Genomic DNA, 14,638 nt, shown 5'->3' on the forward strand with positions numbered 1-14,638 from the left:
TCTCCTGCAGCTCAGGGTTATTAGTGAAGGCTTCTGGTAATGAATCTGTGCTTTCTGGCTCTTTTAGGTGTGGTTTAACAATAAAGGCTGGCATGCTATGGTTAGTTTCATCAATGTAGCCAACAATGCAATCCTTAGAGCTAACCTGCGGACTGGCCAAGCCCCTGAGGAGTATGGGATCACTGCTATAAACCATCCCCTCAACCTTACTAAGGAGCAACTCTCTGAAGTCACTGTGTAAGTCTGTCCTCTGCTGCTAGCTTTTACCCCTTCCTCTCCTGGGAGCTTACCACCTCCAATGTACTCACACTCTGAGGAGAAATAGTTCAGTTGACAGAACATGGAGGCCTTTCCATGAAGTTTCATTCTGATGGAGAATTAGATATGCAATCTATTCTTTTCTGTCTCCTTATATTCCTGTAAGAGTTCATTCCCATCCCATGCAGGAGCTATGACCATTGGTTATACATGATTACATGTTTCTGTTGATTCTGAAAGATTCTGAAGTCTGTTCATGTTCAAAAGCCAACAGACCTACTTCTGAAATAACACAGAGATCATAATCCCAAGAAGAATCAGAAATTGCCCTTAACTGACTACAGGTAGACAGTAGTCTACCATCTCCATCTTGGTGTCAAGGACAGCACACAGGTTTATTTTCAATGGCATGTGGTAGGTTTGGTGTATTCCAGAATCTAAAAGCCATAATTTGTTGAAAAAGACACCCCTAAGAAAACATGACTTCCCACTCCTGTCTTCTATTAAGTTCAGAATTCAGTGAAACTGAAAGCTTCTGCCTTAGCAAGATCTGCACTTCATCTCACTGTCTGCAACTTGCCTCCTTGAGTCCCTCTTTTCCCAGCACCCAGAACACTTTGACTGTTGTGCCTTAATGTCTATTTTGACACACACCATAAAGGAAAGGCTATCAAACTGAGATATATATAGGAGTTGAACTGTCCCAGAGAATGAAGGAAAGTAAAAAATCAGGAAATGGTACCACCATCATCCGTGTTTCTTAGCTACAGTACCCAGCACAACTTGGGAAATACACTAGCACATTTTGAAATCGGAAAGGTCTTCTACTTACAAAATAATGTTGCTACTTCTAGATCTTAAAATTCCTTCCAGATTCCCCAAATGCTACTATAGTGCTGTGTTGCATCCATTCCCTTGCTCACAGTCGCTTCTTGTGCTCTGTTTTAGGCTGACCACTTCAGTGGATGCTGTTGTTGCCATTTGTGTGATTTTTGCCATGTCCTTTATACCAGCCAGTTATGTTTTATACCTGATTCAAGAACGTGTAACGAAAGCCAAGCATCTACAGTTCATCAGTGGTGTGAGCCCTGCAATCTACTGGCTAACTAACTTCATGTGGGACATAGTAAGTAACGGCTGGTCTGATTTCATAGCCTGCAATTATTCCTGGGTTTGCATGAACTGGGGACTAATCAGTGAATTGAGTGAAGGGTGATGCTGAGCATTGCAAAGCATTCATTTCTTTAAATGTTTCTCAGAGAGCATGCTAAGGATTTGACCTCCTAATTACAGATGTAGGAATTGTTGGGTGCCCAACTCATTATTCAACTAATGAAGCTGAAATGGTTGTAATCTTAGAGTTACCTTCCTTAGAACTGAATGCATAATAAAGTACAACTTCCCATAGCAGGGGAAAGCCTGCATGATGCTAGTCACTCCTGTCCTCTAGAAGAACCATAACATGTTTCAAGATATTCAGGAAATCTAAGTGGAGGAGTTTCACGGGCTGCTGGAACAGTAACTGGAGGCCAGAGAAAATACTCTAGGGTGTCTAAAATTACATAAATGTATTTGTTTAGGTCACTGAATCATGTTAATCTGTGTTGTTCCAAAAGGATTTAGACCACAGGCCCAGGCTTCCTTAGTCAGGGTTCAGCTACCCTCCCATTACTCCTCAGGCCACTTTGTGACAAAGGAGCAAATTCTTTGCCTGGTTGATGCACAGCAAGGGGCTTGTTTTCTAGCCAAGCCTTCTCAACAAAGAGAGCAGCCAAGGGCTTATGCAATAAGAAAAGCATGAACATGGAATTGGAGAGAAAAAAAAAAAAAAAAAGGGGAAAAATATTGAAATAATTGAAAAGCCCAAACCTCTTCAAGCTTCAGAAGGTGCTCTATCAGAGGAATGTAAAGCAAAGCATTAATTTAGTAAATGAGGGAAAAGAAGCAATTCTCTGAATTCCTGTCCCCTGCTGGTCAGCGCAGCCTCCCAGCTACTTCTTTGACATGGATTCTGCTTGACCGAGGCTCTTGATAGCATGATGCAAAGGTATTGATTGGTGCTGGCAGTTCTGTGAAATGCCACCTTCCATTCTGCATGGGGAGCTCTGTGCATTGCAGTAGGCTAGCACTACTAATACCGAACAGAGAAACTGAGAAGAGCAGTGGCCAAGCATACTTGCTTTAGCCTCCTCCCAGGAATGTGGCTCAAGTGACTAGCTTTTTCCCTCCTAAACAGCTTTTGCACCATCAGAAACTGCACTTCCATTGCATATGCATGGCCTCTTTCTGCAGGCAGCCTGCCAGCAGGACCATGAAATAATTGGCTCCCAAACCATAATCTAAAGAACAGCAATATATATTGTATTTTTGTTGAACAGTCTGATAAGAAGATGTCGAGTGATGCCAGGGACCCATTGATCCAAAAGCATGAGGGTGACTAGTCTAGCTCATGAATTCCAGTGTTCCTCAATTCAAAATCTTTTTGGAATAATGTGTAGGATCTGGGTATGTTTACAGACTGTCTCAGGTCTTACACACTGATCTTCACCCTGTGATGTGGCAGGTCAATTATGCACTGAGTGCTGGAATGGTTGTGGTTATATTTGCTGGATTCAACAAGAAAGCATACACTTCTCCGACTAATCTCCCTGTGCTTGTTGCCTTGCTGCTTCTGTATGGGTGAGTGTTCAAGGTTATTCCTGCATGTGGGGCCCTGTATTTCACATGGAAATGATTTCATGCTATTGAGCTCTGTGCTTCGAGAAATCCAGCTTTAAAGAGTAAAACTGAGTGGGGGCAATACAGGTTAGAAATGGATTCCATCCCTCCTCCAGGATATTTACACACTCTGGCCACATGCTGTAAAGGAGATTTTATCATCAGTGCCTTAGATTTTTAAGCATTAAGTGTGATCCCTACAGGAAAATATATTTGTTCGGTTTGCTGCTTTCTGATAAGTACATTGTGTAGGAATTTAGCGCTTGTTCATTTGCCTCATTGACAGCCAATACTCAAGTATCTTTCAGCATTTAACTGAAAGGCAGAGAGTACTGAGTCTTCAAGACTTTTTTTTTTCCCTTCAAATGAGCATTTGTGTTGGTAAAATACCATTTTATAAGGCTGACTGAAATTCACTCTCTCATTTAATTAGTGGTAATATATTTTTATCTATAAAATAATTTTCCTGATAGCCCTGCAGCTGATGTAGTCTAGGCAAAATGATCAACTAGATCTATTTCTAGAGCTGAAGAGAGAAATGAGGTGCTTCACATCCTTCTATGTATATCACAAATTAAGCCTAAGAGGGAACAGTTCTTTTCTGGGCAGACTACCTTTAATTTTCTGAAGTTTTTGTGTTCTTTGAATGAAAATCCTAAGAAAATGAAAAACATTACCGTCACTTAATCTCTGTAAAATACCCAATGTTAAAAAATGCTATCAGAACATCCATTTGTTTTAATTTTTCATTATATCTTTTTAAAGTGCAACAGTGGTATCTTTTATAAGTTATCTGTGGCTCTGTATATTTTTTTTTAAATACAGTATTTCATGGCTGTGTGGATGGACATTTAAAATGTCTTTGCATATTTTAAAGCATCTACCAAGATGAAATTTTCAGAAAAAATGTAATCACATGGCAGTCGCTTCAATAATAATTTCATGATTTCCTACTCTGAATAGAAAACATAAAAGAAGGTAAATTAATAGAACTGTATGTTAACCCTTGTGTTCAGCTGCAGTCACAGTGGGAAACTTAGGATGATTCTTTCTGACCACATGTGTATTTTCCTGTTAAGCAATTCAGGTTATTGTTACTGAATTCTTTCTAGTCAGACTGATTATTGCTAAGTATTGTAAGTTTATTCCAGAGGAATACTCTTCTTGTGCTGCTGCATGTACATTTGCTATGTCCCAGAAATCATGGCACAGGAAGTTCCAAATCAGGAGTAAAAAAACAATGGTAGAGGAGTTAGAAAAGAATATAAAAATGTACAGAGTTTCTGATTTCTTTGAGCATTTCCAAAGGCTGAGGAGTATCTAGCAAAGCAGCGCGTCTTATCTGCTTTATCTAACATTTGTTTCTCCCTCCTGGGGTGCAATCCAGTGAGATGGGCAAAGATATCTGGGGTAATAATAACAACCTTGCCAGCATTAAGCTTTCTCAATTTTAGCAGTTTCTATTGCCCGGCATTTTAACAACAAAAAAGACTAAGCAGAAAAAACTTATCTAGTAACCAGGGAAAGAGTGCTGTAGTGGTATTTGTTGGTTACGCTGTTTCATTACACTTGGGATGAGAAGGCTCAACTTTGTGTTTTCATTAGACCAACTGACATGAGAATACTGAGAAGCTGTTGTCATAGTTTTTCTGTCTTTTGCATGCAGATGGGCAGTAATTCCCATGATGTACCCCGCTGCTTCTTTCTTCAATGTCCCTAGCACTGCTTATGTTGCATTGTCTTGTATTAATCTCTTTGTGGGGATCAACAGCAGTGCCATTACATTCATCCTGGAGTTATTTGAAAATAACCCGGTAAGTAATATTTTTGTTGACACCTGGTTGTTGTGGTTTAACCCCAGCTGGCAACTAAGCCCCACACAGCTGCTCGCTCACTCCCCTCCCCGCAGTGGGATGGGGGAGAGAATCAGAAGGGTAAAAATGAGAAAACTCATGGGTTGCAATAAAGACAGTTTAATTGGTAAAGCAAAAGCCACACACACAAGCAAAGTAAAACAAGGAATTCATTCACCACTTCCCGTCAGCAGGCAGGCATTCAGCCATCTCCAGGAAAGCAGGGCTCCATCACACCATAACTCTGAATGTCCCCCCTTTTTCCTCCTTCCCCCAGCTTTATCTGCTAAGTGTGACATCATATGGTACAGAATATCCCTTCAGCCAATTGGAGCCAGCTGTTCCAACTTCAATAATAATTTCATAATTAGCTACTCAAAATCAAAAACAGAAAGTAAGGTAAATTCATAGAATCATATATTAAAGAAGTCTGGTTTCAGCTGCTTGTTATGTTGTTTCTGTTTCTTGTAGTCTTTGCTGAAGTTCAATAAAACATTGAAAAATGTACTGATTGTCTTCCCACATTTTTGCCTGGGCCGTGGACTCATTGACTTGGCCATGAACCAAGCAGTGACTGAAGTATATGCCAGGTTTGGTAAGTTAAGCCAGTAAGCACAAGTTATATCTGCATTGCATAGCCTGACCTTGGATGAGATGGTTGAAAGTTTTATCTTGGAAAATTAGTGGCTGTTTCTGAAATTCTCCCCTTTCACATCATCAGATGGATGAGGAATATGAAAGTTCAACCTCTCTGAAGGAATCACAGCTTCTGACAGAGCTGCTAGAACTCTACGGCCCAACCAGTTGTCTCTATTGAAAATGAACCCATTTGTTCAGTGCCAGATTCTGGTGTCTTCTTATCATTTGTTCTGAAGTCCTTAGATCATTAGCAGAGGATATATTATTTAATTTCATTTTAATACTTTGGCGGCCCTTGGTTTAATGCTTAAAGTGGCCACTGTTCTTCAAATGCATCCTCTTAGGATATGGCTGCCTCTGATACCAGACAACTTCTTATTAAAAGAACAGTCACAGAGCAGAACTCATCTGTTTTGAACTCATCTGTTTTTATTCAGAAAATGTATGTCTTTCACATAATCCATGCAAATTTCATGTTATGATATCCAAATTAATATATCTTTGGAGAGCTTATATTTACTTTTACTCCCGTGTGCCAGCTGAGCTCGGGATGTATCTTAAAAATCTTTATAAGACACTGGAAAATGAAGATAGTGCCTGATCATGACCAAATAAAGTACAGATTTTCATCTTAAACTGTTACAATTATGCCTTTTGTTCTGAGGAGCAGTGGTTTTTGTCAGCAGTATTTCACTTTGCTTTCCGGTGCTCTTTCCACAAAGGTGAGGAGCATCTTTCCAACCCTTTTCAGTGGGATTTTATTGGAAAGAACCTGGTTGCCATGGCTGTTCAAGGGGTTGCGTTCTTCATTCTGAATCTCCTTATGCAGCACCGTTTGTTCTCCACAAGATGGTATGTTTGAAAGCTTCTATTAATGTTCCTTTATTAACAGGGTGAGTGTCTTTGTTATTCTCTATGTCCTTCTTTTTTCTTTTTCTTTCTTTTTCTCTTTTGTCAGCTTTTTTTCCTTCTGTTTGCTTACCTGATTTCATCTGAATTTGTTGATATCCTGGCTCAAGAAAGCATTTACAAATGTGCATTATCTTAAGAGGATTTAAGAAAATATTATTAAAGAAATTAGTTTTCTTGAATTAAGATGTTTTTAGATTAAGACACTGTAATAGCAAGATTATAAAATTACTTGGCAAGTTTGTAGTGTCGTAAGTACTGGCATAAGGTACTAGCCTGACACCCCTGAACAAGAATTCTAGTCCATGGCACAGGACAGTTGCAGCCTGGACACTATGGAAGCTTCCCCTCTCTGCTTTACAAATGTGCCTCTATCTCAATGAAAGCAGTTACCTTTCAGGTGTGAGCAGGTCATTGACTCCTGTTCAAGATTGCCAGCAAGAGTACTAATTGGTGCAATTACAAAAATACGGTCTTACAGGGAGGTGCACTCAAAAGACCTGCTGAAGGACTATCTGTAGTCACTCAAGAGCAGCCAAATAGCAAAAGCAGTGACTGATATTAAGCAAGCAGTTTCCTCCCATTTCAGTATTTAGAGAATAACTTTCAAAGGTCAGGGATTCTCCCAACAGCAAGAATGCTCCAGCCACTGTCACATTGTGAAGTTTCAATACCACTGCTTCCACCAGTTGCATTTTTAGCAACTGATTAACCGTTGTTTCACATTGTTATTCTAACTGCATCCGGGGCAACTCATTGTTTCTGCAATCAATCTCTTGGTTTTTTCCAGGTTTTCTGAGACTGCCATGTCACCCATTACCGATGAAGATGAGGATGTTGCAGAAGAAAGAAAAAGAATCATGAGTGGAGGGAACAAAACAGATATCTTAGAATTGCAAGACCTGACCAAGGTAATATTTTGAGAAGAATGAAACAAATGAGTGCAGTGTAAATTTATTCTTTCAGAATGTATTTCAGCTGTGGATTCAGACGGTATTGTTTTCAAAGTCAACCTTGTGCCTTGGAAAACAACAAACATGTTAGAAGTCAAGGCTATTTCCTTTGATTAGAAATCAAACTACAGGGAAGTCCAGCAAGGACAGTGCAACCCTCCCTGCTTAAGGTGTTTTTTTTAACCTCGCGTTGTCTGACACAACTGTTACCTCCTGAGTGTACATTTCTACTAGTAGTCTTTTCTTCTACCATGCTGTTTTTTCCATAGGTGAGTTTCAGTCTCAGTTAATCACGTGGTTGATTTCACACCAAGGGCTATAGTTATTGCTAACTTATCTTCTTTCCAGACATTGCATGCTATCAAAACACATGTGAGCTTGAGCTACAGAAATACAAAGATTACACACTTTACTGGGATCTTATGAATAGAGAACTGGAGTATCATTCTTCAGGCTATCTTGCTGTATTGTTCCACCTTGGTTTGATATGTCAGAGACACTTTGTCCTCGCAAAGCATCAGGTCTGTCTCCTAGTGCTGAAGATATGAAGGAAAAGGCTGCATGCAGAAAAATTGGTATTTTTAGGGATCATTACAGATTTACTTAATGTAAATAAATGACTGACTTTGTAGAATGCTTACTCTTTCTTTTAAGTTTTTTTATTTACTCCTGTCTTGGTTCTAAAGTTGGCTCATCCCAATAACATTAAACTAAGAAATTCAGAAGATTTACTTTGCTGTAGATGTCTCAAAATAGGATTTTTATTGGGTTTTTTTCCTGTCTATTTAGATTTATGCAGGTAGGCACACGCCTGCAGTGGACAGACTCTGTGTTGGCATCCGTCCCGGAGAGGTAGGTTGTTCAATAACACTAGATTACATTCCACAGATCAGTTCAGATTTCATGCCCTCACTGATTTCCAAGTTGGAAATACTAAAGAATGTGACAAATTTTGTTATATAGTGCTTTGGTCTTTTGGGAGTGAATGGCGCTGGCAAAACCACAACATTCAAAATGCTGACTGGAGATACTGATGTGACATCTGGAGATGCTGTAGTGGCTGGCAATAGGTAAGTACCTTAAAAAAATAAGAAATTTAATGCTGAAAGTGGGACAAAGCAATTGGATCTAATGGCAAGAGATAACAAATGTTAGATAACGAGTCCAATGGGGTACTTTGACCTTTGGGACTTTTCTCTGGCTGTTTCTAGTATCTTTGTTTGCACAGTGCTGGCATAATGTCAAAAGTTAATGAAGTCTGATCTGGTACTCACTTACATTATTTTAGATTCAGGTTGTGTGTCTTGGTTTGTTGGGTGTGCTTGGGTTTTGATTCTTTGTCCATGGTTGTGATTTGAACAATGGCTATTTTGTTGCCAAGATATGTTCTGGGACAACCTGCTCTAGGTGGCCCTGCTTGAGCAGGGTGAGTGGACAAGGTGACCTCCAGAGGTGCCTCCCAACCTCAATCCTCTGTGATTCTGTACTTCTACTACTACTACTACTACTAGTGTTAGCAAAGTGTTAGCCTTATGTCTTGCCCATGTGTTCCCAGTGGCCACACTCTGTGATGAAACTGACTGATCTTTTTCTTCTAGAAATAAACAACATTTGCAAAAAATAAGATCTGAGTGGCTGTTCAAAGAAATTCTCTTAACATAGTCTGTAGTTAGGAAAATGGGTGAGGGGAAATGGGCTTACACTCTTAACCAGGACTGAGTTGACTTTAACGAATATATATTCCTTGCTATTCTGTACAGACAGATATTTTAGTAGGGTGTTGTATCAGGAAGAATTCATTCCCCTCTTAGAAGAGTTGTTGCCCCAGAAAAGAAAAAATTTGTTGAAACTGTCCATCTCTGTCTTAAAGCTAGTACTGTAGAACTAATACCCTTTTCTTTGTTTCTCCAGTATATTGACCCACATTTCTGATGTCCATCAAAACATGGGATACTGTCCTCAGTTTGATGCCATTGATGACCTGCTCACAGGACGAGAACATCTCTACTTATATGCACGCCTGCGGGGGGTTCCAGCAGAGGAAATCAAGAGGGTAAAGCATTCTTGCTTTTGACTTAGATGTAGTTACAGTGAGTATTTGTGGTGATAAACTGGGTTCATAACATGCCAAGGGCCGGAGTTTCCAAAGTGGGCTTGCCATTCTGTGTGTTGAAGGCCAGGGACTGGTTCCTGTGATTTGGACAGTTAAATAGAAGACTGCACCATCAAATGCAGGTTCTTAGGCATTAATAGTACTTGCAAAACTGTGGCGCCAACTGTGGAAGGGTAAAGATGCAGTTGTTATGACTCAGAACTGCACTGGTTGCTGGTTTGTTCTTGCCTTTAAAGTTGTTTATGTATAAGAAAGAAAACATGGGGAAGGTTCCAGAAGAAAAAAAATTCAATTCTTGTACAGATAGGAGTTCTACAGCTGAGGCTGGTTTATGACTTTCCCTCAACTATTTAGAATTCCCCTCATCATCACGAATTTTTTGGACTCCCCTGCTCTGCTTCTAAAATGAATGTGCTAAAACCCAGCGGATTGCCATGTCTGCCAGAAGAGGGATGTATCAGCAATCCTGTCTGTTATGCATTAGCTGCTGTGTGAAAAAGATGGTCTTTCTCATAGGTTGCAGAATGGGGCATCCAGAAGCTGGGCCTTCCTATGTATGCAGACCACCTGGCTGGGACCTACAGTGGTGGCAATAAGCGCAAGCTCTCCACTGCCATCGCACTTATAGGCTGCCCACCGCTCATCTTGCTAGTAAGTGTTACGGTAACATAGCTCTGTGATAGTTCAATATAACATTTCATAAAACTACGTGCTAAAGAGGTACGAGAATGTTTATGACAGTCCTCGCAAGCTCCTTTCTACCCTCAACTTATATCTACTTCAATGTAATTGTGAGTTCTTTAATTTCAGGGATAGACTGAAATGTATAACTATGTCTTCAATGGACCCCAAGTGATTATGAAAGAAATATCTTCCACAAAGAATGGTTTAGATAAAATCTATAATCCAGACAAATCTGAATTTAAATCCACATTTGGTTTCAGTCTGCCTTTTCTTGTTAGAGTATAACCGCTCATGTAAAAGATTATCTTATGACACACAGCTTGCTGCTTTATCCAGGAGGACAGAGGAAGATAGTTACCCTCTTGCAGCCTTTAATATATTTGAATAAATTATACAAATTTAGACTAAAGTATACAAATGCTGAAACGTAGTTCTCATCAAATAAGTTATCAGATAATTGTGTATCTCAAGGGAAATTCTAAATGCAATTACTACAGAAAGTCTTTATTTCAATTACACTGTATCACCTTAATTTGTACGCTAAAAAGAAAAATTTTAATAGCATTTCAACAGCATGGTTCCTTGTGCCATTTAATATGCCTTTATATGTGTTCTGCCTGTACACAGTAAACAGCCAGATAAAATGTTTTCTCATAATTTCTTAAGACAAAATGTTGAATGAATTTGTTTTCCCCAAGATTTTGTTAAAAGTTTTTCTTACTAACTGTGTTAACTTGATTTATGCAGGACCATATCCTTAGCTGGTGTAAATCAGGGTTACTTCACTAGCTTCTTGGGTTGAGAGGTGTGTTCTGTGTTTGTGTTAAGTAAGAAGGTTACCTGGGGAGAACTTGCTCTCCTCTTACAAGAGCTGTTGCACCAGAAAAGGAAGATTTTATCTGAAGTATCCATTATTATAGAACTAAGATTATTTTCTTTGTTTCTTCAGTACATTGACCTACACCTCTAATGTCCATCAAAACATGGGAGCCAAACTTGACACAATTTGATGTAACTGCTACTGCATGAGCCTCCTTCCATTTATTTATATTTTGGGTCCTAAGTATTTGTATAATGGGGTATCACAACTGCTTATACTTTTGATATCTAAGTCCCTAAACTGGGACCAGACTGTTGTACTGGTCACTGTGTTCGCTCCCTTCCCTGTAGTCGTGCCCTACACAGCCAGCATTATATTCTTACCTGCAATTTCTTGTACCTTTTTCCTTACTGCTTTGTGCCAAGAAGTACATTAGTACCCATTCACTCATGGGCAGTGCACAAGGTGCAGGTGCTTTCTCAAGACACAGATTTCAGTAGGGAAGCAGCTATATGCTAAGGCCCAAACACATAATGACTTGATTCTAAACAGATTTTCTTATCTGCTTTTCTGACTCTGATTGTCTTAACGTTTCCCTTACAGGATGAACCGACTACTGGAATGGACCCTCAGTCCCGGCGCTTCCTGTGGGACTCTATTGTCAGTGTGCTCAGAGATGGGCGAGCTGTGGTTCTAACCTCACACAGGTAAAAAGAGTTAGAATTCAGAATCCCAGAGTAGCTGAAGTTCATCTGCTGGCTTTTATCTCAAATATCTCTTCTCTTATTTGAAAGTATGGAAGAATGTGAAGCCCTCTGTACTCGTTTAGCCATCATGGTAAAAGGTACCTTCAAATGCCTGGGCACAATTCAGCAGCTAAAATACAAGTGAGTAAAAGATTTTTATAGTGCATTTTAATGGGAAAACTTAATGTATGTGACATGTACCGTTCTTAAAATAGCAATTCAATCTGAAGAGCTGTTGTTTAAACAGACCCATTTCTGGGTGCAACTATGTGGTATGCTAGGCAATTTGAGCAGATCTCATTTCAACTCTGCTATGCTACACATCACTTCTGCAGGGCAAACACAGGGCTTGCTACAAAGCTAGATTTTATGCTTTATCTTTCAGAAACTCTGAATGTTTTCATAGCTGCAGAAAATTAATTTTCTTCCTGAATAATGAAACCATCTCTTCATCCAATTCCCAAATCCACATGTGCTTCCCAGGTTTGGAGATGGCTATATCGTCACTCTGAAAATCAAAGCTCCAAAATATGGCATGCCTCCAGATCCTACTCCTGCTGAGCAATTCATACGCATGAACTTCCCAGGAAGTTTACAGAGAGAGAAACACTACAACATGCTGCAGTATCAGATTTGCTCCTCCTCTTTGGCTAAGATTTTTCGGTTAATACTCTCCAATAAGGAAAACTTGCATATTGAAGAATATTCTGTGTCTCAAACAACTTTAGATCAGGTGAGTAAGAAATAAAGCATCCATGAGAGAGCCTGTCTGGTGGGTTTTAGGCAATGCAATAGGGGTGTATCTAAACAACGGAAAGACCAAACTGTTCAGAGTAGAGAATTCTCTCACACTTCTTTCTCAGGCAAAATTCACAGACCCTTCATCAAGGATGGTGGATCAGATATGAAATCTGTAATTAATTCCCTGTGTAAATAGGTGCCATTTGAAAGCTAGTAAGACAGCGTTTCCCAGATGACAGAATTCACACAACCCATTCCTTCAGAGACAGCAGTCTGAGCGAGGTCACCTGTTCAGAATAAGGCTTGCTGAGCTGGGAGTAACATTTTATTTTAAATAAGAGATTTGGGCTGTGTTGTGTCAGACACTGTGCTATCTAGTTAAATGTTTATATGTCTGTGTCATGCGCTTTTATACAGGAGCAATTAGACCTCAAAAACCTGGAAAGTCCACTATGACTGTTGGCAGCACCCACTTGCTAGAAGGTATTAACTTCATCTGCCTGCTTCCCTAAGTAGCTGAGGGTCCACATATGCAAAGCTGTCTTTGATGGGAATGCTAGAGAGACATTCCTGGCTGCCTTACAGCTTCCTACTAAAATATTCTGTCTCCTCTTTCCCATCACAACCAAGCTCACATTGTGCAAGCCATGCAAACCTTGCTTAACCCATCTCCTGCTTGCAAAAATACAGGATTTTAGTTGCAAGTAAGTGCATCCAAAAAGGAGGTTGCAAGGAAGTTTTTCAAAATAAAGAAGGAATTAATGCTCCCTGCTGGTATGCAGTGCCTCAGTTCAGTTCATGTCTAAACCTTTCTGTCTCTTCCCTGCAGAGAGGCCAAGAGGATGCAAATGTACAGACATTCCACTAATACATCCCAGTTGATATGAGATGGTGACATTTTCTGCTTTCTTCATACAGGTTTTTGTGAACTTTGCTAAAGAGCAGACGGAGGATGAGGAAATTCTTTTGCATCCCCGTGCAGCTGGAGCCAGCCGAGAAGCAAAGGTGTCCCCTGCTTTGCATCAGCAGGGAGTTGCATAGACAATTCCTACAGTCACTAGCGCTTGAGTGTGCACAGTGCAAAGATGTGCCATATCAGAGCAGTACAAGGGTAAGATAAAAGTTTCCACACTCAGTATTATACTGATTTTTTTGCACCTTTCTGAGCACTGTGCTCACAACTGCAACAGCCCTAGCAACAGCCAACTTCTGCTGCTCTACCAGGAACACTACATGCTGAAAGTGTCAAAGGACAGGCGAGTCCTTGCTATAGAACACAATGTTTCTCTAACATGAAGTTCGTTATAAGATACAAGGAGGGAGTCCTCATTCCTCCTTGTTGACATGTAAAGAACATTAAAGATAGTTTCTCCATCTGGTCCTTTCAGGATGGTAGGTTTTTCTTGCTTAAGTCAACTGCCACCTCAGCAGATAGGTCCCAAGGCAAAGAGCATTCCAGCTAAGAAGTGGATTCCTGCCATCCTGAGTGCACGGGACTACCAAGGTCAGAACATCAGTGCTGGCTGATGGGGCTAGTGCTGGGAAACAGCTTCACTGTCTCACCAGGCTGCCAGTGAAAACAAATGGTTGTCTCAGCAAGAATGGGAAGAATCAATTCTGATCTCAGACCCAGGCCAGAAATTTGCTTACCAAAAAAAATAAATAATCTTAATGAAAATTATTTCATACTCATCTTCAGGTTTCTCAAATAGAAGCAAAGTGTCAAAATGAAGATTAAAAGGAAAGAGATATGTCCAAATCTGCCACAAGTTTTGTTTTCTCATGGAGGCCTGGAAAGATATCTTTGTTACTTAAACAAGATCAATTTTTAGTTATTTCCTGTGACTGGACCTTAACTGGGTGTAAAGTGTGACTAGGGCATGTGCTTAGATGGAAAATTTCAACCTGCTTATACTCCACACTGCACTCTGTGGGAAATCATTTGACATTTAGCTCCTTTCTCTGGCTCACAGTTAAACTACTGAAAATAACAATACTGAAAACAAATTCATAATGATGTAATGCTTCAGTTATCTACCAGAGCTAACCATTTCTAAGAATCTTCTCTAAGATATGTTTTACAGAAATAAAATCTGGGTCATGTCTTTTCTGCTTTGTTAAGGTTTTTTTCTTCAATTGATGTAGTTTTTCTTTTATATATATATAAAAGAACACTCTTGCTTTTTACTGTACGAAATATTATG

The 14,638-nt window shown here is 39.8% G+C and overlaps 1 protein-coding gene across 5 annotated transcripts in view; it reads left to right on the top strand.

The window, feature by feature from the left end:
- Positions 1–14,541, top strand: part of ABCA4 (ATP binding cassette subfamily A member 4) — an 84,592-nt gene extending 70,051 nt beyond the window's left edge. For 4 of the 5 annotated variants that reach the window (XM_027786535.2, XM_027786536.2, XM_027786533.2 and 1 more), the window contains 15 exons: positions 68–237; positions 1,207–1,384; positions 2,822–2,937; positions 4,643–4,790; positions 5,301–5,424; positions 6,191–6,320; positions 7,168–7,288; positions 8,120–8,182; positions 8,294–8,400; positions 9,242–9,383; positions 9,960–10,094; positions 11,551–11,654; positions 11,742–11,834; positions 12,177–12,426; positions 13,353–14,541. In XM_027786535.2, coding sequence (XP_027642336.2) covers positions 68–237; positions 1,207–1,384; positions 2,822–2,937; positions 4,643–4,790; positions 5,301–5,424; positions 6,191–6,320; positions 7,168–7,288; positions 8,120–8,182; positions 8,294–8,400; positions 9,242–9,383; positions 9,960–10,094; positions 11,551–11,654; positions 11,742–11,834; positions 12,177–12,426; positions 13,353–13,475 — 2,004 coding nt within the window. In that variant the 3' untranslated portion in view covers positions 13,476–14,541. Of the gene's footprint in view, positions 1–67; positions 238–1,206; positions 1,385–2,821; positions 2,938–3,801; positions 3,955–4,642; positions 4,791–5,300; positions 5,425–6,190; positions 6,321–7,167; positions 7,289–8,119; positions 8,183–8,293; positions 8,401–9,241; positions 9,384–9,959; positions 10,095–11,550; positions 11,655–11,741; positions 11,835–12,176; positions 12,427–13,352 lie in introns of those variants that run through there. The other variant, XR_008749032.1, reaches the window with a different exon arrangement.
- The last annotated feature ends 97 nt before the right edge of the window (positions 14,542–14,638 follow it).

This window comes from Falco peregrinus, chromosome 10 (assembly GCF_023634155.1).
Source record: "Falco peregrinus isolate bFalPer1 chromosome 10, bFalPer1.pri, whole genome shotgun sequence".
NCBI lineage: Eukaryota > Metazoa > Chordata > Aves > Falconiformes > Falconidae > Falco > Falco peregrinus.